The sequence below is a fragment of the Lutra lutra genome, chromosome 14 (genome assembly GCF_902655055.1).
Source record: "Lutra lutra chromosome 14, mLutLut1.2, whole genome shotgun sequence".
NCBI classification, from domain to species: domain Eukaryota; kingdom Metazoa; phylum Chordata; class Mammalia; order Carnivora; family Mustelidae; genus Lutra; species Lutra lutra.
The window spans coordinates 60,461,485-60,489,162 of record NC_062291.1 but is presented as its reverse complement, the minus strand read 5'-3'; the positions used below and the strand labels follow the sequence as shown (position 1 = coordinate 60,489,162).

The 27,678-nt window shown below is 41.4% G+C and overlaps 2 protein-coding genes and 1 non-coding gene across 7 annotated transcripts in view; all 3 read left to right on the top strand.

The window, feature by feature from the left end:
* The window catches only part of CWF19L1 (CWF19 like cell cycle control factor 1), a 31,227-nt gene extending 6,993 nt beyond the window's left edge, over nt 1-24,234 (top strand). For 3 of the 5 annotated variants that reach the window (XM_047702738.1, XM_047702739.1, XM_047702740.1), the window contains exons 5-14: nt 829-1,043; nt 3,803-3,921; nt 10,320-10,404; nt 12,273-12,413; nt 13,537-13,651; nt 14,411-14,490; nt 18,979-19,188; nt 20,061-20,180; nt 20,643-20,740; nt 23,811-24,234. In XM_047702738.1, the coding sequence (XP_047558694.1) occupies nt 829-1,043; nt 3,803-3,921; nt 10,320-10,404; nt 12,273-12,413; nt 13,537-13,651; nt 14,411-14,490; nt 18,979-19,188; nt 20,061-20,180; nt 20,643-20,740; nt 23,811-23,955 (1,328 nt within the window). In that variant the 3' untranslated portion in view covers nt 23,956-24,234. Of the gene's footprint in view, nt 1-828; nt 1,044-3,802; nt 3,922-6,117; nt 6,356-10,319; nt 10,405-12,272; nt 12,414-13,536; nt 13,652-14,410; nt 14,491-18,978; nt 19,189-20,060; nt 20,181-20,642; nt 20,741-23,810 lie in introns of those variants that run through there. The other 2 variants (XM_047702741.1, XM_047702742.1) reach the window with 2 other exon arrangements.
* On the top strand, nt 19,709-19,856 carry LOC125085381 (small nucleolar RNA SNORA12). Its single transcript, XR_007122904.1, has one exon. It is a non-coding gene; the product is annotated as a small nucleolar RNA SNORA12 (small nucleolar RNA).
* A 2,820-nt stretch (nt 24,235-27,054) lies between the features above and the next one.
* CHUK (component of inhibitor of nuclear factor kappa B kinase complex) overlaps nt 27,055-27,678 on the top strand; it is a 45,458-nt gene continuing 44,834 nt past the window's right edge. The window contains 1 exon segment of the mRNA XM_047701564.1: nt 27,055-27,232. Within this exon segment, the coding sequence (XP_047557520.1) occupies nt 27,128-27,232 (105 nt within the window). The 5' untranslated portion in view covers nt 27,055-27,127.

Below are 27,678 nucleotides of genomic sequence, written 5' to 3'. Positions count from 1 at the left end.
GGGAAACCAGAGTGCAGTGTGTTTAGGAACCAAGAGGTAAAGCACTTAGAGAGCATGGACTGCTCTTTTGAGAAATTGGAAACAGAAGACAAGGAAGTTTCTTTTTCAGTTAGTGTGTGTGTTCCTTTCTTAGGTTTCTTTTTTGGTCTGTGTTCCTTTATCAGGTCACATGTGTATTATTGTCGTGGTCCTTTATTAATTAGTATGTCCCTTAGAGTCTTTAGTACTCTCTTCTCTGAGGGGAGAGAGCCAGCTGAGAAGAGATTGAGTAAGTGAAAGGAAGGTGAAAGTTGTTGGAGGAGGGTCTTGAAGGCAACAGGAAGAAATGGAGTCAAAGGCCCACACCAGGAATAAAGTTAAAAGGGAGTAGAGTCTTTAGTTTTTCCCAGTTGCTGTTTCCACATTCTGTCAGACGCCGCTGCCTGTGTGACGAGCGTACGCATTCTAGACTGTACTTTCCTCAGAACTGCTGCTTGATTCTTTTACTGCCTCTCCCTGGGTCTGGGTGTCTGGGTTTCTTTTAGCCATGTAGAGTCTCCTCTAGAAGGCAGGAAGGCTTTTTCTTACTCAGTGCTCCCCAGCTTTTTTCATTCGTAAGGCCCCTGGGGTAAACCCGCAGAAGGGCTGCTCTCCCTGAATGGGATCATGGTTGCAGCCATCCACCCCTGAGACCCTGCAGCCAGAAAGGGGCTCTAGAAGTCTGTGCTTGTTCAGACCCGCTGAATGGCAGGGAGGTACGGGGCTCGTGGCATGGGGAGAGAGATTCATCATAATAATATTTCATTCTGCAGTTTTGACTAAAACTTGTCTCTTTTTCTTTGAACATAGGGCGTAAAGGCATCTTCACTGGAAGCTCGGGACTGCAGATCGTGTACCTCAGTGGGACGGAGTCCTTGAATGAACCAGTCCCAGGTTACAGTTTTAGTCCCAAGGATGTGTCTTCCCTGAGGACAATGCTGTGTTCAACATCCCAGTTTAAGGGTGTTGATATCTTGCTCACATCCCCATGGCCCAAGTATGTGGGGAACTTTGGGAATTCTTCTGTGAGTAGTGCTTGTTCAGTTGGAATTTCTATAAGCAAATTGCATTGGCTTAATTGGGGCGTTTTCCTCCTTTTTTTTTTTTTTTAATTTATTTATTTGATAGCATAGAGAGAGCGAGCGAGAGAGAGAGTGCGTGCATGAGCATGAACACGGGGAGGGGCAGAGGGAGAAGCCGACTCCCCATTGAGCGGGAGCCCAATGTGGGGCTCGATCCCAGATGCTGGAATCATGACCTGAGCTGAACGCAGACACTTAACTGACTGAACCACCCATGTGCCTCTTTTTTTTCTTTATATTGAGTATTTCAGCTCTTAGTACCTTTCAGTAGGAATTTTTTGTAAATTATTTCAGGATACTTCAAACTCTATCAACTAACCAAAGCAAAAACTTGGAAACTGGTTGATGTTACGAAAGCACAGTTCACAGATGACATTGCTGAAATCTTAATTATAAATGAAAGATTCTTTAAATTATATTTTCTGCTTCAAGTGGCTTCTTTCAGGCTTCCCCTTAATATGTTTTGAGGGTTCAGGAGCACCTGGGTGGCTCAGTTGATTAAGCGACTGCCTTCAGTGCAGGTCATGATCCCAGGGTCCTGGGATCGAGCCCTGGGTCAGGCTCACTGCAGAGCAGGAAGCCTGCTTCTCCTTCACCCTCTGCGGCTCTCCCTGCTTGTGTGCTCCTGCTCTCTCTCTGTCAAATAAATGAATAAAATCTTTTAAAAAAAAACACGTTTTGAGGGTTCACTAATTTTTAGTGAAAAGATTTATAGTTAGTGGCAGCTCTGCAGTTGTATTTTTCTTACCTTCTGTTCCACATTGTAGTATTTAGCTTTCAAAATATCTTTTAATGGAGTCATTATGGGATAAGGCGTAGTGATCTCAAGATGGGAAATGAGATGTTGAAAACTTGATATTTCTCTTGATGTGGAAGCTTTAATGTTGGGATGCCTTGTAGCTCACTCTTACATTTGATCTTAATATTTTTTTAAATAATCTAGAAGAGGATATATACAAGGTTGGTGAGTGATCACATTGGTGGAAATAAGCCTAAGGAAGATCTTGAAAAGTTATATGTGAGGACAGAAGGCATCTGAGTTTCAGTGAAGGAAGAATTCATTTAGAGACAAATACCAATTAATGGATGCAGAGGTATCAGTAATGATCCCGAAAAGGGTCTTCTGTTAACTTCAGCGCCACGTGTCTGTGAGCAAAAAGGCCAACAAGATACCAGGCATTGTCAGGCGGGATGTTGAAAGGAGAAGGGACAGTGCTCTCCTCCCCTTCTATAAATCCATGACTCTTCTTCACCTTAATTCAAGGGGCAGTGCTGGCTGCAGTGAGAAGATATGGCGAAGCTAGGGAAGGTGCAGAGAACGAGGTCTGAGTTGCTGGTGGAAGGGAGAAAGAAAGATGAGAAAAATGAGAACCCTTCATTTTGGGGTGCTAACAAGGATTTTGATTAAAGTTTATAAATGACTACGTAAGATCTTAATAGGGGATAAAATAATTTAGTTTACCAGTCTCTAAGATACTACAACTCACCTCAAGGCTGATTCCTGCACTTAAGCAGAAACCCGAAGGAAGCAAGCATAGCACATGAGGAAGAAATTCTTGCTTTACTTAGTGGAAAACTAATTTTGGTAATTTCTTTATTGCCATATAATACCTTCTCTTAAGTTCCAAAATAATATTATGGATGAGAGATCTCACAATTTATTGTTAATGAAAGCTAGGGATATGTAGGAAAAAGCCTAATATTTTTCTTTTTTTAGATTTTATTTATTTGACAGAGAGAGAGATCACAAGTAGGCAGAGAGGCAGGCAGAGAGAGGGGGAAGCAGGCTTCCCACTGAGCAGAGAGCCTGATGTGGGACTCAATCCCAGGACCCTGAGACCATGACCTGAGCTGAAGGCAGAGACTTAACCCACTGATCCACCCAGGTACCCCAAGCCTAATATTTTTTTTTTTTTAAGATTTTATTTATTTGTCAGAGAGAGAGAGAGAGAGTGAGCACAGGCAGACAGAGTGGCAGGCAGAGGCAGAGGGAGAAGCAGGCTCCCCATAGAACAAGGAGCCCGATGTGGGACTCGATCCTAGGATGCTGGGATCATGACCTGAGCCGAAGGCAGCGGCTTAACCAACTGAGCCACCCAGGCGTCCCAAGCCTAATATTTTTGATAGACTTTATGTTACAGACTTTAACAAGGGCATGGTTGTGTCCTTCCACAAACCACACCTTTCTTGACTGAAGAAAAATAAAGGATTACATGCTTATGTCATGAAGTCCTTGAATATTCTATTCCAAATAATCTGAATAATCTGGATCCCAGGGGCCCTGAAAGCTAGCTTTTAATTTTTATATTTTGCATTGACTAGGACTGTCTGCATTGTTGGAACTACAGGTGCACAACAAAGCAAATTATAGAAGCGAAGTATGTGGGCTCCAGGGAGAGAAATCAGTTTCCAAAAAAAGACCCTAATAAATCCTACTTTGGGTATTATATGGAGAGGTTATCTTACCTTTAACTCCTGGCTTCAAGCAGTTGTTCCTATCTCTACATTTATAATAGCCCAGTTCCTCTTAATATGTTTGAGATTTCTGATTGCCACAAATATGCAATTCATTATCTGAATCCTACTGCCTACACATGTATCGACATTAAAAATTTTAAAGTCATTTTAAAGTGTCTTGTTATTTGCCTGCTTTTCTTGGTGACTTTTAGGTCCATTATGATGACTGAATTTCTGTTTACCAGGGAGAAGTGGATACCAAAAAATGTGGCTCTGCTTTGGTGTCCAGTCTGGCCACAGACTTGAAACCAAGATACCATTTTGCTGCTTTGGAAAAGACCTATTATGAGAGGCTTCCTTATCGGTGAGTGGCATTGCATTATTTTGGCTTTTTAAAGAATTTGCCTTGGATCTTCTGTGAGACCTTCTCTTGCCCATCTTAGTCATGTAACATCTTCATTCATTGTACTTATTCAGGCACTAAAGTGAGTAGCTCTTAAATTACTTAGCTCTTCTCAGTTTATTTCCTAATTTGCAATACAAGTGATTGGACTGTATACAACCCCTTAAAGGTGTGCAGGTCTGAAGTAACAATACTGTTAAATCCTCACAGCTTCATGTAACACACAGTGTGTCCTTTTTTGATCAGGTCAAATAGGTACATTTTATATAGTCTTGAAAATTCATGTCTCAGCCTAATAAGAAGTATTTCAACTTGAGAATCAAGAACTTGTATCAATTTTTTCCCCCTTTTTTCATAGTTTTGAGTTTGGAAGTTAGTAGAGTTTTTAAAGCATGTCTTGTAGAGACAATAAAACCAGTGTTTTGTACGTGATAGAATTAAGTTAACTCTAAATTATCTTCACTGGTAAAGAGCATGGATAATTTTGAAAATAATCTGTAGAAACTTTTTTTTTTCCCCCAAAGAGTGTTGTTTGAAAGTTCAAAAATACAGGCAAGCAAGGGAAGAAAAAAACCAAAAACCTTATCCTTCCTCCGTAATCCCAAAGCCCAAGATATAATCATAAATATTACAGCTTTTTCTGTTTTATCTTAATATATGCCTTCTAGAAAAGCATATTGTTCTCTAAAACCCTGCACTAAAAGCAGAGGTTATGGAAACAAACCTGCCAAAACCTGTCGAACTTTTTTTTTTTTTTTTTTAAACTTACCTAGCTTTTAAGGATCTGAATACACATTTCCCTGGAGAACATATACCAGTGGACAGTAGGCACATGAAAAGATGTTCCAGCCTTAGCAATTAGGGTAATTTAAGTCCAGCCCACAATGAGAGATCACCTGACATCCACTAAGATGGCTACGGTCAAAAAGGCAAATAATAAGGTAGTGAGAATGTGGAGGAATTCGAATCCTTGTGTGTTGTTGGTGGCGATGTAAGAAGGTGGAGATGCTTTGCCAAACCGTTGGCAGTTCCTCAGAGTTACAGAGCTACTGTCTGACCCAGCAATTTCACTCTTGTTCCAAGTGAAGTGAAAACGTTGACCCATGCAAAAACTTGTACACAAATGATCATAACAGCATTATTCATGATAGACAAAAAGCGGAAACAACCCCGATATCTATCATCTGATGAATAGGTAAAGAAAAAGTGATATATCCGTACCTTGGAATGTTATTCAAGAAAAAGGAATGGAGTACTGATAGGTGCTTCATGGGTGAACCTTGAAAACATGCCACATCAAAGAAGCCAGGCGCAAGAGACCACATGTATGATTCCATTTATATAAAATGTCCAGGGTTGGGGGGGACAAGGTCGTGGAGTAGGAGATCTAAATTTCGTCTGGTTCTAGGAATTCAGCTAGATAGTTATCAAACCATTCTAAACACCAACAAACTCAACAGGAGATTGAAGAGAATACCAGCAATTCTGTGAACAGAAAGCCACCCGCTATCTGGAAGGTAAGAGGTGCAGAGAAGTGAATCTGAGGCAATATTTGGGAAGATAGACTGCGGGGAAAGGGAGCCTCTGTCAGCCGGCTCCCCGCAAGGGATAGAGCAGTGGAGCCCAAAATCAGAACTTTTAGAAGTCTTGAAATAGGGCTTCACATATGTGGGATATATGGCTTCAAAGAGTCAGAATTTATTTTTTTTGTTGGCTTTGTTAGCTCAAAAGTCCATGCTTCAAATGGACACACACTAAACCACACATCTCTGAGCTGACAGCTCGTATTAGTTAGGAATGTTTCTGGCTTCCAGGAACAGAAAGTGTGATTAATGGTAGCCTGGGCAGTAGACACGGAAGTTTTTGAAACAATGAGGAGTATGGAGGTACTTGTAGGTTGGTACAATGACTCAGCAATATGTTCAAACATCTAGGAATCAGGATTTTCCTGTCTTGTTCCCTCCACCCTCAGTATATTTGTTTTTTGCCCTCATGGTTGTCATGCTCCACTGAGGGACGTTGCTCCAGGGACTAACCGGGGCAGAACAGTAGGTGGGACAGTGTGGTCTCAAGACCCTTGGGGTCACAGAAAGACTGGGTGGGGGTGTGAGGGTGGCAGAGCTCCCAAGTATTGGAGCGGGGAAGCCAGCTGCAAAGACGGAGCTGAGGAGTGGCCTCTCAGTTTGGAGTTGCCATAAACCATGATCTGCGGCACAGCAGAGGCCCAGCCAGCGGCAGATCTGAGGAGACCCCCCTTCCTCCCCTGGGAGGAGCAGCCAGGAGTGCACTGCAGGAATCTGCTGGGTTTGGAGACTGCAAACAGGGCCATGAGCCAGAGATAGAGACACTCTGTCACAGGCCGGGTGAGCACGGAGTGTGGCTAGAGACCAGGGAGGTAGGAGTGATTGACTGCTTTTCTCTGAGGGCACAAGGGGCAGGGGTGGGGAAGGTGGGGGGGATAGGGACTGGGAGGCCGCCATTTTCATTCCCATCCTTTGAAGCTGTATGGAAAGCCTTCTGGGAATAAAAACTACGGAGAATAAACCAGAGCAGATTATTTAGCCTGGCCCCTGGCAAGGGCAGTGCAATTCTGCCTCAGGCAAAGACATTTGAGAATCACTGCAAGAGGTCCCTCTCCCAGAAGATCAGCAACAACATCCAGCCAAGACCAAGTTTACTCATCAATGAGAACTGCAAAACTCTAGCACTAGGGGAATACAGCACAGAGAATGCATGGCTTTTTCCTCCATGATTCTTTAGTCTTTCAAAGTTAATTTTTTAAATTTTCTTTATTTTTTTTCTTATATATTAAAAAATTTTTCTTCTTTCATTTTGCAACCAATATCTTATCAATTCCTTTTTTAAAATCTTTTTTAATTTTCATTTTTACAGTCATATTCTACCCCTTCATTGCATTTAACCTTATTTTTTGTATATATATGTTTTTCTTTCTTTAAAATTTTGGGGTACACTTTCTTCTAACAGACCAAAATATGCCTCAGATCTAGTGTATGGCTTTGTTCTAGTCTCCCACCTGATCACATTGTCTCCCTTTTTTTTTTTTATATTTTTTCCTTTCTTTTTCAACAAACTTCTTATCAATTCCTATTTTAAAATCTTTTTAAATTTTCATCTTTACAGTCATATTCCATCCCTTCATCGTATTTACTCTTTATATATATATATATATATATATATATATGTTTTTCTTTCTATATGAAATGTCCAGAATAGGCAAATACATAGAGATATGTACAGGGCTAGTTGGAGGGGAAGTGGGGAGTGATTGCTAATTGGTACAGAGTTTCTTTCTCTGGTGATAACAATGTTCTAAAATTAAATTTTGGTGGTGGTTGCACAGCTCTGTGAATATGCTAAAAAGTATTGAATTGGGTACTTTGGATGGGTGAATTGTATAGTATTTGAATTAGAGCTTAAGATATGTTCCATATATACAATGGAATATTATGCCTCCATCAGAAAGGATGAATACCCAACTTTTGTATCAACATGGATGGGACTGGAAGAGATTATGCTGAGTGAAATAAGTCAAGCAGAGAGAGTCAATTATCATATGGTTTCACTTACTTGTGGAGCATAAGGAATAACACAGAGGACATTAGGAGAAGGAAAGGAAAACTGAATTGGGGGAAATTGGAGGGGGAGACAAATCATGAGAGACTGTGGACCCTGAGGAACAAACTGAGGGTTTTGGAGGGGAAGGGGGGTGGGGGGTTAGGTGAGCCTAGTGGTGGGTATTAAGGAGGGCACGTATTGCATGGAGCACTGGGTGAGGTGCATAAACAATGAATCTTGGAACACTGAAAAAAATAAAATTAAAAACTGTTAAAAAAACACGACAAAGAAACCTGTGCAACTTTTCAGCCAGAGCTGTAACAAAAACCCATACCCAGCATAATAAAAATACTAAATGTAGGTAAATTTCCACTAACATTTGTACTTCGAATTATAGTCCATGCTTTGCTTTCCTATATTTTGAGTGTTATTGTGTTTTTCCTTCCTTTGAGGAGCGTTTTAAAAACACCATTCATGGGTGCCTGGGTGGCTCAGTTGGTTAATTGTCTGACTCGTGATTTCCGCTCAGGTCAGGATCTCATAGGTGATGGGGTCCAGCTCCTGGTCAGGCTCCGTGCTCAGTGGGGAGTCTGCTTGAGATTCTCTCCCTCCCCTGACTCATGCACACGTGTGCGCTCACTCTCTGTTTCAAATAAACAAACAAATAAATCTTAAAAGGGGTAGTATCCTTCATCAGTCATTTTTATTTTAAAATAAATGAGAGAAACATCTTCATGGCTTTTTGGGGGTACTTGCAGTTTCCTGTAGTACTAGTTTCCTATCGCTATTGTACAAATTACATAAACTTTGTGGCTAAAATAATCCTATTTTTATCTCAGAGTTTTGTAGCTCAGAAGTTGGACATGGGCATCACTGGGCTAAAATCAAAGTGTTAGCCAGGTTATGTCAGTTCTACCCAGGCAATCCAGGATCATCTCCCTATCTTTTTTTTTTTTTTTTTTTTTTTAGATTTTATTTATTTATTTGTCAGAGAGCGAGTGAGTGAGAGAGCACAGGCAGACAGAGAGGCAGGCAGAGGCAGAGGGAGAAGCAGGCTCCCCACAGAACAAGGAGCCCGACGTGGGACTCGATCCCAGGACGCTGGGACCATGACCCGAGCCGAAGGCAGCTGCCCAACCAACTGAGCCACCCAGGCGTCCCTCATCTCCCTATCTTAAGGGTAGCAGATTAGCAACTGATTAATTCCATCTCTCACCTTATTCCTCTTTGCTGTATAAACTGACATTCACAGGTTATGGGGATTAGGACATGAACATCTTTGGGGAGCTAGTGTTTTGCCTGTCACACCTGGGTAGCCTAACAGTGGGAAGTATTAGCAGTTCTTGAGGCCATTGCCGTAGTCACTACTTGCAGTAAAGAAAGACACTTCCATAGGACATTCAGCTGTTTTCCCTTAATGTCTTCATGTACTATTAAAGCTTCTATTTAATTATGAGTAAACTTGTTTCAGTCATTTTAAAAGTTTCATATGAAACAGCATGACTTTCACCTTAATACTGCCATCAGTCCCATTTACCAACTATGAATCTATTTCCTCTCTTTAAAGAAATGGGTTATAGCAGACAAACTGTATTTTGGCTTATTTCCTTTTAGTAATGTGAATTTAAAACAAGTATTTGTATTTGTTTATATACAATGGTATTATGCTAGATTTTTAAAAATAAAATTATATTTTTTGACAGACTCAGGAAATTTCTGTAGCATGAGGAAAGGAAAGTACTCTAAGGGTTGGTATTTGTATTAACAGTCAACTCACTAAAATTAAAAAATATATATAATGCTGTAACTTTTTTCTTTTTTTTTTTTAAAGATTTTATTTATTTATTTGACAGAGATCACAAGTAGTCAGAGAGGCAAGCAGAGAGAGAGAGAGGAAGAAGCAGGCTCCCTGCCGAGCAGAGAGTCTGATGTGGGACCTGATCCTAGGACCCTGAGATCATGACCTGAGCCGAAGGCAGAGGCTCAACCCACTGAGCCACCCAGGCGCCCCAGTAACTTTTTTCTTTTAATTATTAAATAATAGTTGCTCAGTGTACAATACTTGTAAAACAGAAAAGCTCAATAAAGTGTTTTGGTGTATTCAGTTATATTTTTTCTGTAAAATTATATAGACACTCATGTGTTTTTATATTTTTCCTAGAAAAGTGAAATCTTACTATAAATTACTGTTTGAAGCATATTTTCTTCTCTTAAAACTTTTTTCTATTTGGCTTTCATTATTATAGCCTTTATTTGGTTAGTTTTTGTTTTTGTTTTTGTTTTTTTTTTGAGAAGAGAAAACATGGAAAAGGGGCTGGGGATAAAGGGAGGGAGAGAGACTCTTAAGCAGGCTCCATGCCCAGTGATCATGACCTGAGCTGAAATCAAGAGTCCTACACTTAACTGACTGAGCCATCCTATTATATCCTCTCTCATAGCTTTTTATTACGCACACACACACAAAAATAGTATAGTGAACTCTCCTGTACTCATCACCCAACTTGAGCAATTATTATCATTTTGCCAATTTTACAACTCTTTTAAAACCAAATATTGGAGTTTTTGTGCTTTTCAAATAAGTGATCTCGTTTTCTTCTACAAATATCCTTGTTGAGTTAGGGATGACTATCCTACTGGATTTATAGGTAACATCTGAGATTATGTTACTGGTGGTGATGGATTTAGGATCTGTGCTCTCTCTTGGTCCCACCGAGTACATATTTTATAATTGTAAATCAAAATTAAAGTTTTTGGTGACCTGTTGTCTGTTAAATGTATTGTAGAAACCACGTCGTTCTACAGGAAAATGCACAGCATGCCACCAGGTTCATAGCTCTGGCGAATGTTGGAAATCCAGAAAAGAAAAAGGTAAAGATTTGAGTGTTTGGTCATAGGTTAATATTCACTTTCTGCCTGATAAATGTTCCTCCTGCCAGTTCAGCATTCAGATCTTTCTTCTTTCCAATTGCAAGGTTCCAGCACTTCAGTGACTCCTTTGTGAAGATAGAGTAATGAAAGGTCAGGTTTCCTTGAGTCTTTTATAGGGGATTTTAAAGACGGGTTTGGGAAAATGAGCCCAGTGAAACCAAGGCAGACTGTCCAATGAATGATATCCCTTTCTTCCCACATCCGTGTGGTTGACTTTGTAAGTATTCATGAGTTTGCCATCGGATGGTACTCTTGCTTTGCTTCTTTTGGCACCTTCATTCAGCAGAAATAATAGCCTTGAATTAGGATTTATATAACCCCTCCTTGGCTTTGGGAAATCTTAGTGATATCTGGAATGTATCTTTGTACTGGAAAACGGTAGAGGTGAATGAAAGAATATGCCAGAAAAGTATGTTATTTTTCTCACTTTCAGAAATCAGCATTTCTGATTCTCCAGGGCCAAAAGCAGGATGTTGTGGATTGAGACAGCTACAGTCAGAACAGTCAGGCAAAGGAAGGATAGACAGATGAATTATGTGAAGATTATTCTGTAACATGTCATAAACATAAACATAAAAGATATGAAAAAACATGAAAACATAAACAAATATATATTCTGAATTTTCCATTGTATCTTAAGCTTTTCAGCCCAGTGTGTTCTTAGCAAGTTTAGAGTTGTGATTTTTTTTTTTTTTTTTTTACTGCCCTTTTCAAGACCCTGTAGTACTCACAGTATTTTCACTGTAGCAGTATTTTACTATTGCTTTACTCTCAGGGGCATCTTAGCCTCAGTTCTGCGCAGCTCATACTACAGTCAAAAAGTATGGACATTTTTAATTTTGGCAAGCGTTACTAAATTCATCTCAAAATTTTGTTCCAGTTTATACCCCCAGCAACAGTGTGTGAGTTTGTTTGTTTGTTTGTTTGTTTTCTGTCCACATTCTTACAGGGTAGTGTCAGTTTTCTGTGTTTTTTTTTTTTTTTAAGATTTTATTTATTTATTTGTCAGAGAGAGCACAAGCAGGCAGGGTGACAGGCAGAGGCAGAGGGAGAAGCAGGCTCCCTGCTGAACAAGGAGCCCAATGCGGGACTTGATCACAGGATGCAGGGATCATGACCTGTGCTAAAGCAGCTGCTTAAAGGACTGAGCCACCCAGGCATCCCGTGTAGTGTCAAATTTTTATTAAGGTTTTTGCCAATGTGATGGACGAAAGATAGTGTATCACTCTTCATTAGTTGCATTTCTCTGATCAATAGTGAGGTTAAATATTTATTCCTAGCTCATCTAAAGTTTTCAATATCTCTGCTATTAGTGTAAGAGTCTAGATATCTGTATGAATATTTATATCTTTGCTCCTAGCCCCTAAGAAGACTCATCAGCATATGCAGCAGAAATTGTATAATATCAGAGGGAAACATTAAGATGTCCAATTTAGTTTTCATTAGAATAAAAGAATGGCAGTGCCACAATTCTGTTGACAAAGTACACAAAGATAAAGGACTAGAGATAGAAGCAGTTTGTCTTCAAGGGTTATGGAACAAGTCTCTCTTGGGCCTTGTAGTGACAGTTTTGTGTAAGAGCTGATTTTTGTAACAGCTAGGGCTTTGATTCGTTGCTTGTGACTTGATTAGCCCTTGGTTAGCCCCTACAGAGATCACTAAATTGATATTTGATTTACTGTGTATTCTCTGAGCCATAAACAGGCCAGTTGCTGTTCTTTTACTCTGTTTCTGTGAATAAAATATGTTGATGACTTTTGGATAAACAGGATTCCCCCTAATGTTATGTTTGTTTTTTTTCTCCATAGTATCTTTATGCATTCAGTATTGTTCCCATGAAACTAATGGACGCAGCAGAACTCGTAAAACAGCCTCCAGATGTTACTGAAAACCCTTACAGGAAATCTGGGAAGGAAGCATCCACGGGAAAGCAAATTCCTGCCCCTGAGGTGTGTTCTATTTGAGAGGTGGCATTTTCTGGGCTGGATTGCCCATTACGCATATGCTTTTCCTGGCTGTACTTTTACCCATAAGACCAGTTTAATCCCTAGAACCTAAGTCTTTTTTTTTCCCTTTGGAAATCATGATGGTGTTTAGAAAGACTAAGCAGATTTCAAGTAAGCTCAGTGTATTTTATTGTAGTTTGAGGTTAACAGTTTCATATTTTAACTCTTTCTTTGTCTAAACTGGGTTCATGTGCTGGAGCTACATGTTGTTAAGTCTTTCTTTGTCTAAAGTTGAGTCTTTATTTTTAACTTAAAAAAAATTTTATTTATTTTAGAGAGACAGATGGAGAGAAAGAGAATAAGCAGGGGAAGGGGCAGAGGGAGAGAGAAAGAGGGAATCTCAAGCAGACTTCCCGCTGAGCTCAGAATCTGATGCAGGGTTCGATCCAAGGACCCTGAGATCATGAAATGAGCCTAAATTAAGAGTCAGACACTCAATCAGCTGAGCGACCCAGGTACCCCTATTTTCAACTTTTCAGGCAAGGATCCAACTGCTTGTTAGCAATGTAATTTGTGGTTTAATAACGAGTGCTAGCAAGTAACTAGGACTCATTGTGAAGAAATTTCTTAATAGCAGACTTTTCTGAAACTAATTTTCCCTCATTAAAATAAGGAATGTCAGGTTCCATTACCAGTGTGCATGGTTTACTTTCATAGACTTTTTTCCTTCTTGAACAACTTCCTCATCTTTTTAATTAAAGTTCAGTTAGACTTGTTTGACCTGTGGAATTATAGGACTACACTAAGGCCCTACTGAGAATGAAAGGAAAAGGCATTTGGGTGGGTTCATATTGTTCTGTTTTAGCCAAGAATTGCTCTGTAACTTACATTTTAACTTGCTTTTACAAAAAGATGGATTTGGTGGTATTTTGGGTAAGTGTTGAGAAGTATGAGTGACAGTCCAGGCATCAGGATTAGGAAGATATTTTTCTTACCTAGAATAGACAGAATGGACTGGAAGGAAAGATAAGTATGACGTGGCAGGAATGATCCCTTGTATGTGAATGGTTGGCTCCTTGCCTCAGTATGTTTAATTACATTTTCTCTTTTGCCTTTGTCCATTCAGGAAGAATCAGCCTGTCAGTTTTTCTTTGATTTAAATGAAAAGCAGGGAAGGAAGCGTTCATCTACAGGCAGAGATAGCAAGTCTTCTCCTCACCCAAAGCAGCCTCGTAAACCTCGTAAGTACCTTGGTTCCTGAGGTCTCCTCTGTGACCAATAACTTATTTCAGGTCTTGTGTGGGACATGGCTTTGCTAAGGGAGCCTCTTCTGGAGAAGGAAAACCGTATAGTTAGTCATTAAGACCAAAAATAAAATAATACTGAGATGGCCTGATTTTGAGGGTATCTGAGGCTATTCCTGAAAGAACTATGGAGAATCCTCCTTTCCTTCCCTTCCCTCATGTCTGTAAAATATGAGGTAAAGAGCCTACAAAACCAATGAGGTTCATAAAATAATAGAATAATCAAACTCGTAAAAAGGAATTTAAGGTTATTTCATTGAAGTCCACTTTCTCTAGCCCTTGTTTCAAAGTTGGAGAAGCGGACCTTGGTGGCGTAAACTTATTACCAGAGTCATGGCTGGCTAGTGGCATAGCTGGGGCTGGAGTTGGGACCCCTGACCTCCAGTTCAGTGTTCTTTCGCTGCAGCTGTTGCCAATTAGATGCTACTTCAGTCAGTATGTGGTCATCCACTTGTGGTTATTGACCTGTTAATTGGTTGCAAATTCAGAGCTTTTCTTATAGGGGTCAGTTTTACTGATAATGGTGATGGGGCGTGGGAGGACACAGTAGAAGCACAGCAGGGCCGGCCCTTCGTGGTAGTGCTGTATTCCAGTCTTTGTGGGCGTGAAGATCAAAGAAGGCTGAGTTCTATAGGGTGATTATGTGTATGCTGGAGTGCTTGGACCATCGTAACATCTTCTCTCTTCCATATGAAGCTCAGCCTCCAGGACCCTGCTGGTTTTGCCTTGCCAGCCCTGAAGTGGAAAAGCATTTGGTGGTCAACATCGGCACACATGTGAGTTACTTCCCAGGACCTTTTACAGAGAAGGACACCCTTATTTGTTTTTTATTAACTTAGTAAAGTTATAATTTGCATTTCATAAAGTTTCCCACTTTAATAAAGTGTATAACTCACCCATTTGTAGTCAGCTTACCAAGTTGTACAACCATCACATAGCATGGTTTCAAAACATGTCCTTCACCCGTGACCATTTACAGTTAATCCCCATTCCCATCCTCAGCCCCAGGCAACCACTGGTCTATTTTCTGTCTCCATGGGTTTGCCTTTTCTGCACGTTTCATATAAATGGAGTCATACAACATGTGGTCTTTGTGTCTGACTTTTTTTTTTTTAAGATTTCATTTATTTATTTATTTGACAGAGAGAGATCACAAGTAGGCAGAGAGAGAGGGGGAAGCAGGCTCCCTGCTGAGCAGAGAGCCAGATGTGGGACTTGATCCCAGGATCCTGGGATCATGACCCGAGCTGAAGGCAGAGGCTTTAACCCACTGAGCCACCCAGTCACCCCTGTGTCTGACTTTTTAAATTCAGCATAATATTCTTGGGGCTTGTCTATGTTGTAGCATGTGTCACTACTTCCTTTTTGTGGTCCTTTTTATGTATTCTTTATATCAGTTGATGGGCTTTTGGGTTGTTTCCATGGCTATTAGGAATGATGCTGCTACGAACATATGCATGCATGTCTTTATGTGGACATATGTTCTCATTTCTTTTGGATAGAAACCTAGGAGTGGAATTTTTGGAGCTGGTAAATTTATATTTAATTTTTTAATTAAACCGCTAAACTGTTTTCCCAAATGACTATACCGTCTTATATCCCCATCAGCAACGTGTGAGTGTTCCTATTTTTCCTACATTTGTTATTGTCTGTGTTTTTGATTATTATAATTCTCTTGTGGTTTTACAAGCGTGCCCCCTCCCTTCCTCCCTCTCTGACAATACATGAATCCTAGGGTGAGGCCTTCATATACTTCTTGTCCATACAAATTAGAGGTGATGAGTTGCTTTCATTAATTACTCAGTATTTAAAAGAGGATTTTCTTTATCCTAAAAAGGGAGTCCTCTGTCACCTATATACACATTTGGATGAAAACTGTTGACACTTTTTTTTTCCTGTCTTCAGATTCAGAAGGCTGAGTTTATTAATTTTTATCTATAATTACTTAACACTGGGAACAGAGTCATGCTAAATCATTACATGAAAGACTAAAGTGATAAATTCCTGAGTTTTGCCTAGTAATAGAGGGTATAGCATCCCTAGACAGGAATACCCATATCTACATTCATAGTGTGGGTAGTAGTGTCATTATCCCAAGATAATAATGAAAAGGTTGCTTGGTAAGCACTGAATCACAGAACTGGATGATCCCGAGAAAGATTTTACTCAGGCTGTACACAACTGATGAATTGTGTATCTCACAGTAAAGTTGTCCCGTTTCAGACTTCAGATACTTTTCCTTGGGCAGTACTTGTTTAGGTATCGACTAATACTAGTCTTTGACCCTTATTTTCCTGGCATCTGTATAGACCATTATCCTTCTTTTTCATTCACTTAGAATGAAGAAAGCTTAATTTTCAGGATTATAGTTGCACCCTAGTCACCTGTGACTAGAATTGGCTGTTTCCCATGGCTCTTGATGGAATTATTTATAGACTGTTTCTCAGTCAGTGTAGTGCTTCTGCAAATAGATACTTTCATCTCTTCTTTCATTGATTTATTCTAATTTTGGTTTCTGAGGGTGAGCATTTCCTCAGTTTACCCTCACAATCTGAGGGCCCTTTATTGTGGCCTCCTGTAGACTGAGCAGAGTCTCATTTTCATCATTGTACCCTTTTTAAGTCATATCCCTCTCTGCCTTTATACTTCCAGACTGAAGAGTCCCAGTCGTCTACATTTAAATTTTATATTTTGATTATTGGCACACTCCTATCTGTAGGGGGAGCATTATAGGGTCAAGGCCTGGGGCCTCATTGGCCATGAAGTCTATGAATGAACTCTTCAGTAGGAAGAAGAGCAGACTTGAAAAGTTTTTGGTTTTACAGGAATGCCCTTTTTGGATTCTCTCTTGGACCTTGTTTTCTTCTTTGGATTAGTTGATGCCATTTTTCTCTTCCACACAGCTTTTATGGTAGGCAGGCTTTGGATTGCCTTCTGTTTGGGAAGCTTCAGTAGTTCAAAATAGCGCACAGGGGAATACAGATCTGGAACAAGTCACTTAGCTCAGGGCTGCTCTAGGCCTCAGGGAGAAATGACCTTTCCTTTCCATTCACCTTTGAATTGCCCAGGATTATATAGCCCAGAGATGAGACTAGGGGATGAGCAAGGAAACCTGTTTCCTTCTCATCTAGGCCTGAAGCTACAGGGGCAAAAAATATCTCCGATCTTGTTTGTAGCCCAGCCCAGCACCCCAAGTAGGAGGCCACATGAAAATTTTAGCCTAGAGCCTACTAGTATTCAAGTCTATACTTACCTGTATTGTCCTCTGTCTGACAGAAACTTCTTGGGAATCTCTGGGACCTTTAGGTATCTGGCAGAGGGTTTAGAATCCCCTCCCTGCAACCATTCCTCTTGATATCCTCTCACTACTTTTTTTTGTCTTGGCTTGGTCTTTGTCATGCCTTCTTCAAGGGATATACATGGAACTATGTTAATGGCCCATGGTCACAAACTGGTAAAAGGAGGGAAAGGCTGCTAAGAGTCCAGAATAATTGTTGCAGAATTCATGCATTTTTTAATTTATGGCAGAAACATTCATTCAGGTCCTATTTATACATTTTCAGAAATAATTCAAGTATAGGACTGAAGGTGAGAAATTGAAAGGAAGGGGAGGAGATTGGGCAAGTGTGAAACTGTTCACAAGAACTGGGAGATAAAGCTCTGAGAGTGAGGGGTGCCCTTTAGTTTGGAATAGAAACCTTCAATAGCTTCACTGCACATTACAATATAAAAACTGATGTTCATGGCAGTGACCCTTTGACATGAAGAAAAGGTTAGAAGATTCAGGCTTCAAGAGTAATCTTTAAAAACATAAAATCATTGGGGCACCTGGGTGGCTCAGTCATTAAGCGGCTGCCTTCAGCTCAGGTCATGATCCCAGCGTCCTAGGATCGAGCCCCATATTGGAGTCCCTGCTCAGCGGGAAGCCTACTTCTCCCTCTCCCACTCCCCCAGCATGTGTTCCCTCTCTCACTGTGTCTCTGTCAAATAAATAAATTAAAAAATCTTAAAAAAAAAAAAACCATACAATCAAAAATAGTTATTGTAAAGGTTAGGAAAATATTTTAGTGTTTATAAGGTTTCGATGAACTTCAGTCATCTGGAAGATTAAATTTGTAATATGTTCTATCCTCTATGCCAAGTAAATCAAGGATGACATGCTTTAGATTGTTTCGGATACCTCTTCTGTCATTCTGTCGGATTATCTCGGTATTAATGATAAATGACTCCTTCCTTCAGTCTTAACTTTGAACTCATGACACTAAAAGGAAATGCTGGATTGCTTTTTCTAAAGCGTTAGTACCTCCATTTGCCAGTGGTGATATTCACTGGCCATTTCTCTACTCAGTGTTTTCCCTTCAAAGAGTGTCTGAGGGTAGAGCAGTCTTGCATGTTTTGGTTTTGACAGAAATATTTTTAGTTGCTGTTTAGCTGCTGACATCCACTGTTAGGAACCATGGTTTTCTACTTCTTTGGATGTGTCTGAGTTTGAGGTTTCTCCTTCTTTTCTCCCATCAGGTTATATGTTTGCTTTCATTCTGTATGGGTTAGGCAGCAGTTTAAGGCTGTGGGGACGCTGGATGCTAATCAAGACAGCTTTGCCTTTTTTGTGAGTCCAGAGGATGGGGTGTGGAATTTGATGTTATCATAGGGAAAGTGGTCATTTTGAAATCGAGTGGTATCTTTCTGTGGCTGAAGGCAATAATAACTGAGAAATGGTTTTCAGGTTTGGAGCCCGGGAGGGAAAAAGCTAACTATTTGCTGTTCCTGTCTCCTTTAGCTTTGGTGTGTTTGAAGCCAAAAGCTTGATGGTGTGCCAGTTCATTTGATAGTTGGATAGAAATTTGTTGCATCTAATTTTATTCTTCACCAGGTTCCTGTTATAACCTCTAAAATCAGGTTTTTTTTTAAAGTCAGAGAATTTCTCTTACAGCCTCTCAAGCACTTTGTCGACACCTTCATGCTCACTCTTTATTTATTTATTTATTTTTAAAAAAGATTTTATTTATTTATTTGACAGACAGAGATCACAAGTAGGCAGAGAGGCAGGCAGAGAGAGAGGAGGAAGCAGGCTCCCTGCTGAGCAAAGAGCCCGATGTGGGGCTCGATCCCAGGACCCTGGAATCATGACCTGAGCCGAAGGCAGAGGCTTTGACCCACTGAGCCACCCAGGCGCCCCATGCTCACTCTTTATATTGGCTTTCTTTCCCTGAAGAATCTTATATGTGGCATTGATGTCTTGATTCTGTGTGCTTCCTCTGTAGTGCTACCTTGCCCTGGCCAAAGGAGGCTTATCTGATGACCATGTCCTCATCCTACCTATTGGGCACTACCAGTCGGTGGTGGAGCTTTCTGCAGAGGTGGTAGAAGAGGTGGAGAAGTATAAGGTGACACTGAGGCGGTTCTTTAAGAGTCGAGGGAAACGGTGTGTTTTATTTGAGAGAAATTATAAGAGCCATCATCTCCAGCTGCAGGTAGGTGGTCTCCACCCAGAGACCTTCCAGAACTTGCAAGGACCCTGTGGGGACCTGAATATTGACAAGTATTTAAATAAGATCAATTAATATTTCAATATATAATTCTAATCTAAAATCAAATATTTACATTTTTAATATTTAAAATACTTAATACATATTTTCATATTATCATTTGAATAGTGTTCATTTAAAAGTGTTCATTTAAAAAACACTATTTAAAAATAGTGTTCATTAAAAAGTGATAAATCCAGAGAAATCACAGGGAAGTGCGTGGTCAGTATGAATGGGCCAGCACAGGTAGTAAGTGCCTTGTTTAGAAAAGGAATGGGTACTTGAGGAAGGTTTCAAGAAAGACCGGGGCCTTGATAGAGGTAGAGGTGGAAGAGAGTGGGTATTTATGTGAGTGGGTATTATTTCAGCAGCATGAGTGAAGTCTTAGAGGTGCGAAGTAGTCCCGGAGCCTTGATAGAGCTATCAGTTCAGAAACTGGGGGATTGTTTATGGATAATTGGTTTGTAGCTGTGGTGGTTTTCTTTCTGGCACATTTGTTAAATTTTCATATGGGCCTGACTCTGCCACACATATTACCTAGGAGCCGGCAAGGGCTTGATGACAGAGAGATCTTTCTCCAGCCTTTCCTGCATCAGGCATTGGCTCCCACATGTGGCACGCTATCTCGTAAGTTTAAGTCCTTACAGACAGGCTGACACAAGCCTGGCTGGCCTGAGGAGAATCTCTGCTGAGGGGTATTTCTCCACCCCTGTGATGGTTTTGCTACTTCTCAGGGACTTGTGCAGGAGGCCTGACCTCTCAGGGACCTGTATGAAGAATATCTTCCATCTGTCCGCCTCTCCCCCCACACCCCTCAGGTCATTCCTGTGCCACTCAGCTCCTGCACCACAGATGACATTAAAGATGCCTTCATTACCCAGGCCGAGCAGCAACAGATTGAGCTGTTGGAAATCCCAGAGCACTCTGACATCAAGCAGGTGAAATAGGAGGGGAAGGATGTAAAGTAAAGGATGAGAAGTAAAAATGTGGTTTCTGACATGTTGAGTCTGAGGGCATGCTCTACTGTCTGAGGGCATCCCAAAAATGTTAAATAGGCAGATGGACCGTTTGGACCTAAAGCATGGGGTACTGATTGGATTGGAGATGAGGATGACATTACAGCAATGCCTCGGTGCATTCCTGGGAAGAGCAAAAAATGTGAAATTTCCTAAGGCAGGAACTTTGAAGGTTGGGTGCCACTGGGAGGATCTTTGTAATATCTGGTAGTTCGGCTTTTTAAACTGTATTCCATTAAGTGGCTTGGGATCTGTACTGCTCACATTCTTTCTCTTATGCTTCTAGACTGAATTCTTTGCCAAATAAAAGTTTATAAGAGATGAGCTAGGTTTTAGATTTTTAAAGCATTATGATATGTCCTCATACAACTCTGTTTACTTTAGATTGCACAGCCAGGAGCAGCATATTTTTATGTTGAACTTGACACGGGAGAGAAGCTTTTCCATAGAATTAAAAAGAATTTTCCTTTACAGTTTGGAAGGTTTGTATATTTTTCTTATTTTAAATGTATCACTAGGCCTACTATGAACAGAGTAGTGGGCTGCATAGACGATTGAATAAAAAGCCAGGTAGGAAACAGTATTTGCCCCAAAGAACTTATAGTCTTAGGGCAAGTAAAATATTTGCATATGTGACAGTAATGTAATGCAGAATGTGAAAAGCACCATAAAAAAGTTTGAAGGAATAGTGGACTTCAGAAATTCAGAAAAGGGAGAGCTTATTTCTGCTTTGTGAAAGGCTTCAAGAAGAGGCTGACATTGAGCCCGAGAGATAGAGTCATAAGGCAAATATTAGGGTGTGGGCCTTCTAGCCGAAAGGATTGAAGTGTTACCATTAATTGAGTGTATGCTGTTTGCCAGGCACTGTGCCAAGAGCTTTACATGCATTGCTTCATCTAATCTTCCCAATTCTGTAAGATAGGTACTGTCATCCCAATTTACCAAAGCAGAAAGTGAGGCTTCAGAGATGTGCCCAGTGGAACTTTCCATGATGTTGGAAATGTTTATAAATCTGCACTGTCCTATACAGTAATCACTAGCCCCATGTGGCTCCTGAGCACTTAAAATGTGGCTAACATGACTGAGGAACTAAGATTTTTTTTTTTTAAGATTTTCTTTATTTATTTGAGAGAGAGAGAGCACAAGTAGGCAGAGCAGCAGGCAGTGGGAGAGGGAGAAGCAGGCTCTCTGCTGAGTAGGGAGTGTGATGCAGGGCTCGATCCCAGGACTCTGGGATCATGACCCAAGCCGAAGGCAGCCACTCAACCAACTGAGCCACCCAGGTGTCCCTAGGATTAAAATTTAAATAGCTAGATCTGGCTAGTGGCTCCTGTTAATGGACAGCAGGCCTTTGAGGGGTTAGATAGCTTGTCCATGAGCACACTCGGTAGGTTCAAACCCAGGTAAGTTGAACTCCAAAACATGAGATTTTAACCTCATTATTGTGTAGTATCCTTAGGCCTAGATGAGGTGTCGTTTATGCTCCTCATTTTAGACAGAACATGATTGTAAAACCATGTAGAGAGTGTTATCAACTAGGAAGACTGAAGATAGGAAGTTGTTGGCAGTAAGAAATAGAGTATAGAGGGAGGGCAGTATAAGATGTGCAGAACCGATTAGATAATACTCGTGTCTGATTTGCATTTTTTTTTCCTGGCTAGAACTGAGCTTTGAGTCAACTTTGCACCCTTCTTGGACTAATTTGGGAAACTTCCAAGAGATTGCTACCATTGGATAAGTCTAGGAATTATGGTTGTCTGCATTTTCAAAAAGATAATTGATAAGTGAGAATAGGTGTGATTAGGGACTTCAAACATCTGATGTTATCTTTTTGTTGTTGACTTAGCAACAGATGCAGATGTGGACACTGATGACTTAGGCACATAATTGCAGATACACAGACAGGCACATAAGCCCACAAGAGAGGTTCTCTGAATGGTTTTGTGCTCATGATAGTTTGTTGTATTTCCAATGTTAACTGTTTCTCAAAATACTAATGTACAGTTACATAGCATTTTATAGTTAACAAAATATTTGAAAATATTTTTTTTCCACCACTGTACAAGAAAGGTGGTTCTGTCTACATTTTATAGATGAAGAAGTAGGCTCAAGGCTTGCCGAGGGAGCTAGAGCTCAGATCCTGTGACTTTTAGAAAACTCATGTGATTTTGTTTTCAACTCTTCTGTTTATTGTAGTTTAAAGTGAAAAATGAACCATACAGATGGACAAATAGAGTTCTTTCTTTAAAAAAAAAAAATGTTTTTTTTTTTTTTAAAGTAATCTCTATACCCAGTGTGAGGCTCAAACAACCCCAAGATCAAGAGTTGCATGCTCTACTGACTGAGCCAGCCAGGTGTCCCAAGTAGAGATATTTCTAATATATCAAAATGAGTGTAAAAATAAATAAAAATGTAAAGCAGTGATCATCAGAAGGTAGCCTCTGTGTGTGTGTGTATCAGGATATATTTTTTAGTCCTGAGAGCCAAGATAAGTTATTTTATTGATACTGAGCCTGTGCTGTTGTGCCTAGGTGTGAGTCCTCTAGGAGAGACAGAAAGTCAGTGGCGTATGATACTAGGCCTGATCTGCACCATGCCCTCAGCAAAGTCATGGTCTAATTGGGATGACAAAACTAGAGTTCAAGGCAAGATGTATTTATAGCTGGTTTGGTGCTTGGATTGTGTTATTTCCATACTTCACAAAAACCCTTACTGCATTTCATAGGCGAGGAAATCAAGACTTAGCGATGAAGTCATGTTCAAGTCAGAGACAGCAAGTGGTTGAACTAGGAATGGAATTAAGCCCCTGATCTTTCTTTTTAAAAAGGTTTTATTTATTTGTTAGAGAGAGAGAGAGAGAGAGAGAGCACGCGCATGCGTGCGTGTGTGGGCAGATTGAGAGAGGGAGAGAATCTCAAGCAGACTCCCCGCTTTGAGCACGGAACCTGACCAGGGCTCAATCTCATGACACTGAGATTGTGACCTGAACTGAGACCAGGAACTGGATGCTTGCCCCAAGCTCTGATCTTTCTGACCAGGGCGCAGTGTCTTTGTACTACGTCAGTGTTGCTTCTATAAGTACCAGTAATATTCCAGCTTGTTCCAAGAGAGAAAAGGAAATAGGGTTTGAAGGTTTAGAAAAGAGATAGGACCTGAGCTGGTCACTTAACTTGAATATGATTTTTTAAGAAAGATTTTATTTTTATTATTTATTTGATCACAAGTAGGCAGAGAGGCAGGCAGAGAGAGAAGTGGGAAAGCAGGCTCCTTGCTGAGCAGAGAGCCCGATGTGGGGCTTGATCCCAGGACTGTGGGATCATGACCTGAGCTGAAGGCAGAGGCTTTAACCCACTAAGCCACCCAGGCATCCCTTCAATATGATTTTTGATAGAATGGCAGAGATGGCACTCTGGGCTAGAGAAAATGGTATGAACAAAGTTAGAGGAATTTGCATACCTTTTTGGGTGACACTGAGAAGAGCTCTCCAGCTGAAGAGGAATAGAGAGGAGGGGGCTTCAGGCTGATACTGTCCATTTTTACTTTTTTCTGCAGGGAGGTGCTGGCCAGTGAAGCCATCCTTAATATTCCTGACAGGTCTGACTGGAGGCAATGTCAGGTCAGCAAGGAAGAGGAGGAGATGCTGGCTCGCCGCTTCCGGAAAGACTTTGAGCCCTTTGACTTCACTCTGGATGACTAAGCAAAGGAAAAGGCACTTTATGAACTTGACAGGAAGTAGTAGCCTGATTTTTAAAGGAAGTACAGTCTCCCATGGGGACTGTTTATCTGCCTCTTTTTTGTGCATTCCCATGGAACCTGCCTGCAGCAAGAGGCCCAAGATTGAGTATTTTTTTGAAAATATTTCTAGGATGAAAAGCCCGTTAAAATAAGCATGTCTGTCATCCAGCTTCAAGTACAGCTTATGTTAATCAATATTTTAGAAAACATTAATCAAATAAAATCCAAATGCTTTTCCATGGTTGGAAAGTTATGTCATGTTACCTATACCATTAAATGAAGTTTTTTTTTGTGTGTGTGTGTGTGTGTGTGTGTGTGTGTTAATAGGGTGTCCAGGGCTTTAGACTCCACTATTATTCCAGGATCTCACAGGTGGCTTCTCCCTGAACATTCTAGGGTAGAGAAGGGACATAAGGCCTTTGCCATTTTTCTCTTACAGCATTCAGTATTCATCTTATTGATATAAAAGAGCTCTTTCAGCCCTTCAGCAAATACTTAACTCCTATGTGCCAGGTATTTTTCCAGACTCCAGGAGTATGGCCATGTCCCAACATGGCCCAGTTATCCCAGAGTTTACAGTCTAATTGGGAAGAGAAGGGGCAGATTTTAAGAGAAGGAAGAGGAGTTCTGCTTAGGATAGTTGCAGTGTGCAACTATTTGGGTAGTTCCAAACTCATGGAGACCTGGTTTGGGGGATCATCAGGGTATAAGCCATAGTTGAAATTATGAGAATGGATGAAAATAAGATAGGATGAATACAGTCCTAAGCTAAAGATAAATACCTAAGAAGTATCAATATTTAAGGAGTTCTTGGAAATAGAGTGATCCACAAGTATATGGAAAAGAGAGAGGGAAAGATCACAGGAGAATGCTGTATCTTAGAAGCCAAAAGAAAACTAATTGCTCCTTTATGGCCCAATGTTTCACTTAATTCTCACAAAATGTCTATGAGGTATTATTGCCTCCATTTTATACATGAAAAAAACAGATTTAAACTTGAAGATTGTGAAGCCTGAGGTTGACCATCCTGGAATTTAAAAACAAGCTATGCAGCATCCCTGAGAATGGGGATACTATGAACTATGGGAAACAACCTGGTTTCTGCAAAGATGGCCACCTTAGGGTCAGCCCACTCATCAGTATCCCCAGGTCCTCAGCATTCCTCCTTAGCTCTTGCAAGTGAGAGTTACAAGACTTTGGGCTCTGCTTACCCCCCATGGAGATCAGACACACTTCAGTGCTATGCTATGTAGTACACCTAGCAGACAAGGGGCTTTATACTGTTAGGGGCAATCAGTACCACAAGCCTCTGAGCAGTCTGCCCAACTCTCACAGATACGTTTGGGAGGTACCATTTGCCCTCACCTCCAACTCCAGCTCCATGGCAGCTAAGCACATGCGGGAATCCAGAATCTGTTACCACACATTACTGAGGCCCAGCACTGTAACTTGGCTTGTACTCAAGTACTCAACATTCTGGTTGCACCATTCAGGGATTCTGAATCAACAGATCCGTGTGTTCTGCCAGAAGCCAGTTCAGCACTTTCAGAGCAGCAACACTGCTGTGGTGCACATGCTGTATCCACCTTTAGGCATCTCAGCATGCCTCATCTGTTTGTGGGTCGCGAAGTGTAAGTTGGAATTTGAGTACTGAGATCACCATAGGTGGGACTGTGCAAACGATGGTTCAAGCACACACGATCTCAAAGGGTGCTCCAATGACCACTTAATGCAACTGATATTTCTTCAGAGAATTGGATGCCACAGTTATTTTTATACCCAGAATGACTGACTAGATCCACAAGGTCTGTGAGGCTGAGACATATAACCAACTCAAAGTGAAAACGGAAAACTGGTTCTTCCATGCTAAGGCTATCCACCACTGGGAAGCATTTCTTTTCTTTTCTTTCTTTTCTTTTTTTTTTTTTTTAAGATTTTATTTATTTATTTGACAGAGAGAGACAGAGATCACAAGTAGCAGAGAGGCAGAGAGAGGTAGGGGGAAGCAGGCTCCCCGCTGAGCAGAGATCCTGATGTGGGGCTCGATCCCAAGACTGGGTTCATGACTGGAGCCGAAGGCAGACGCTTAACCGACTGAGCCATCCAGGCGGCCCTGGGAAGCATTTCTTGTTGCACCAACAGTATTCCTGAAACTTGCCTCTGCAGCCCTGCACCAAGCATCAGAAACAATCCCCCGCAGTAAGGCACGACTGGCAAATCCGTAAAGGGGAGACCACTGGACTGCAAGCTCCGTAAGGCATTCAGGGGGAAAGCTCCCGAAATCAAGAGGAATATTCTTTACTTTGTAACAGCATCACATCCTTGAGTCTTTTGTGATTACAGGGGAGATCCTGGAACAGGTGTACAAGAAGTCAAGCAAAAGAAGAGCTGAGCCTGACTTTACGGTAGATGATTAATCGTTTTTTAAAAAAATAGACTGTAAAATTTAATGCATCAGTAGACCTGTTAGCGCAGGAGTCTTTCTAGTTTTTAGATTCCGCAATATTTGAATCATTGGTGGCTTTTGCCAGTGCCAGTTCAGCGGGTGGTGGAGTTGGATGACAGATGGCAGAGGTCTGAAGAAAGGAGAAATGTAGACGGGGTGGAGACGATAACTTGAAAATGACTTGAAAGGAATGGAGAGTTATAGTTTTTTTTTTTTTTTAAAGATTTTATTTATTTATTTGACAGAGAGAGATCACAAGTAGACAGAGAGGCAGGCAGAGAGAGAGAGAGAGAGAGGGAAGCAGGCTCCCTGCTGAGCAGAGAGCCCGACGCGGGCCTCGATCCCAGGACCCCGAGATCATGACCCGAGCTGAAGGCAGCGGCTTAACCCACTGAGCCACCCAGGCGCCCGAGAGTTATAGTTTTGAAGTCTGGGAAAACATATGTTGGTTCTCTCAGCCAGGAATTTAAAAAAGGGACTTAGCGAACTGAAGGCGAGCTCCACTCTTCCCAATCCTTTCGCTGGCTGGGCTCCCGCAGGTGTGGGGAGTACCTGGGGCAGGGCGTTTCCCGTGGCGGTTACCGGAAGTGACGCATATATCTCGCGAGAAGAAAGACGCGCGAGCCTCGGCGGCCGGAACCGGTCTGGGAACAGTGGCGGAACGTGAGGCCGCTTGCCCTCCCGCCCCATGGAGCGGCCCCCGGGGCTGCGGCCGGGCGCGGGCGGGCCCTGGGAGATGCGGGAGCGGCTGGGCACCGGCGGCTTTGGGAACGTCTGCCTGTATCAGCATCGGGTGAGGTGGGGCGGGAGAGGGAGCGGCGGTGGGTGTTTGTCAGCGTTTGTGGAACACCGCGATTGTCAATATGTGAGAGATTGTCGGTGAGACTTTGGGCAGTACTGTGGGCAGTGAGCCGCCTGTGAGTAAGTGAGTGTGTGAAACTGTGCTTGTGAGTCTGGTGACTGAGTCCGAGGTTGTCTCTGAGGGCCAGGGTCAGTGTGTGTGAGATAGAGCTCTTAGGGGGGAACTTCGGGTATGATTGTCAAGTTGTGACAAACTGTTTACTGAGTGGGACACTGCGTATGTGTCTCCGAATGCAGAGTGTTGGGGTGTGCGAGGCAGATGCACATTAAAGTGCGTATTGCGAGCATGAATAGGTGAGAAAATGGGACTGAAGAAGGAGGTTGACTGTTGGAATGTGCGTGTTCCTGTGTGTGCTTGGAGGCTATGTCGTATCTCTA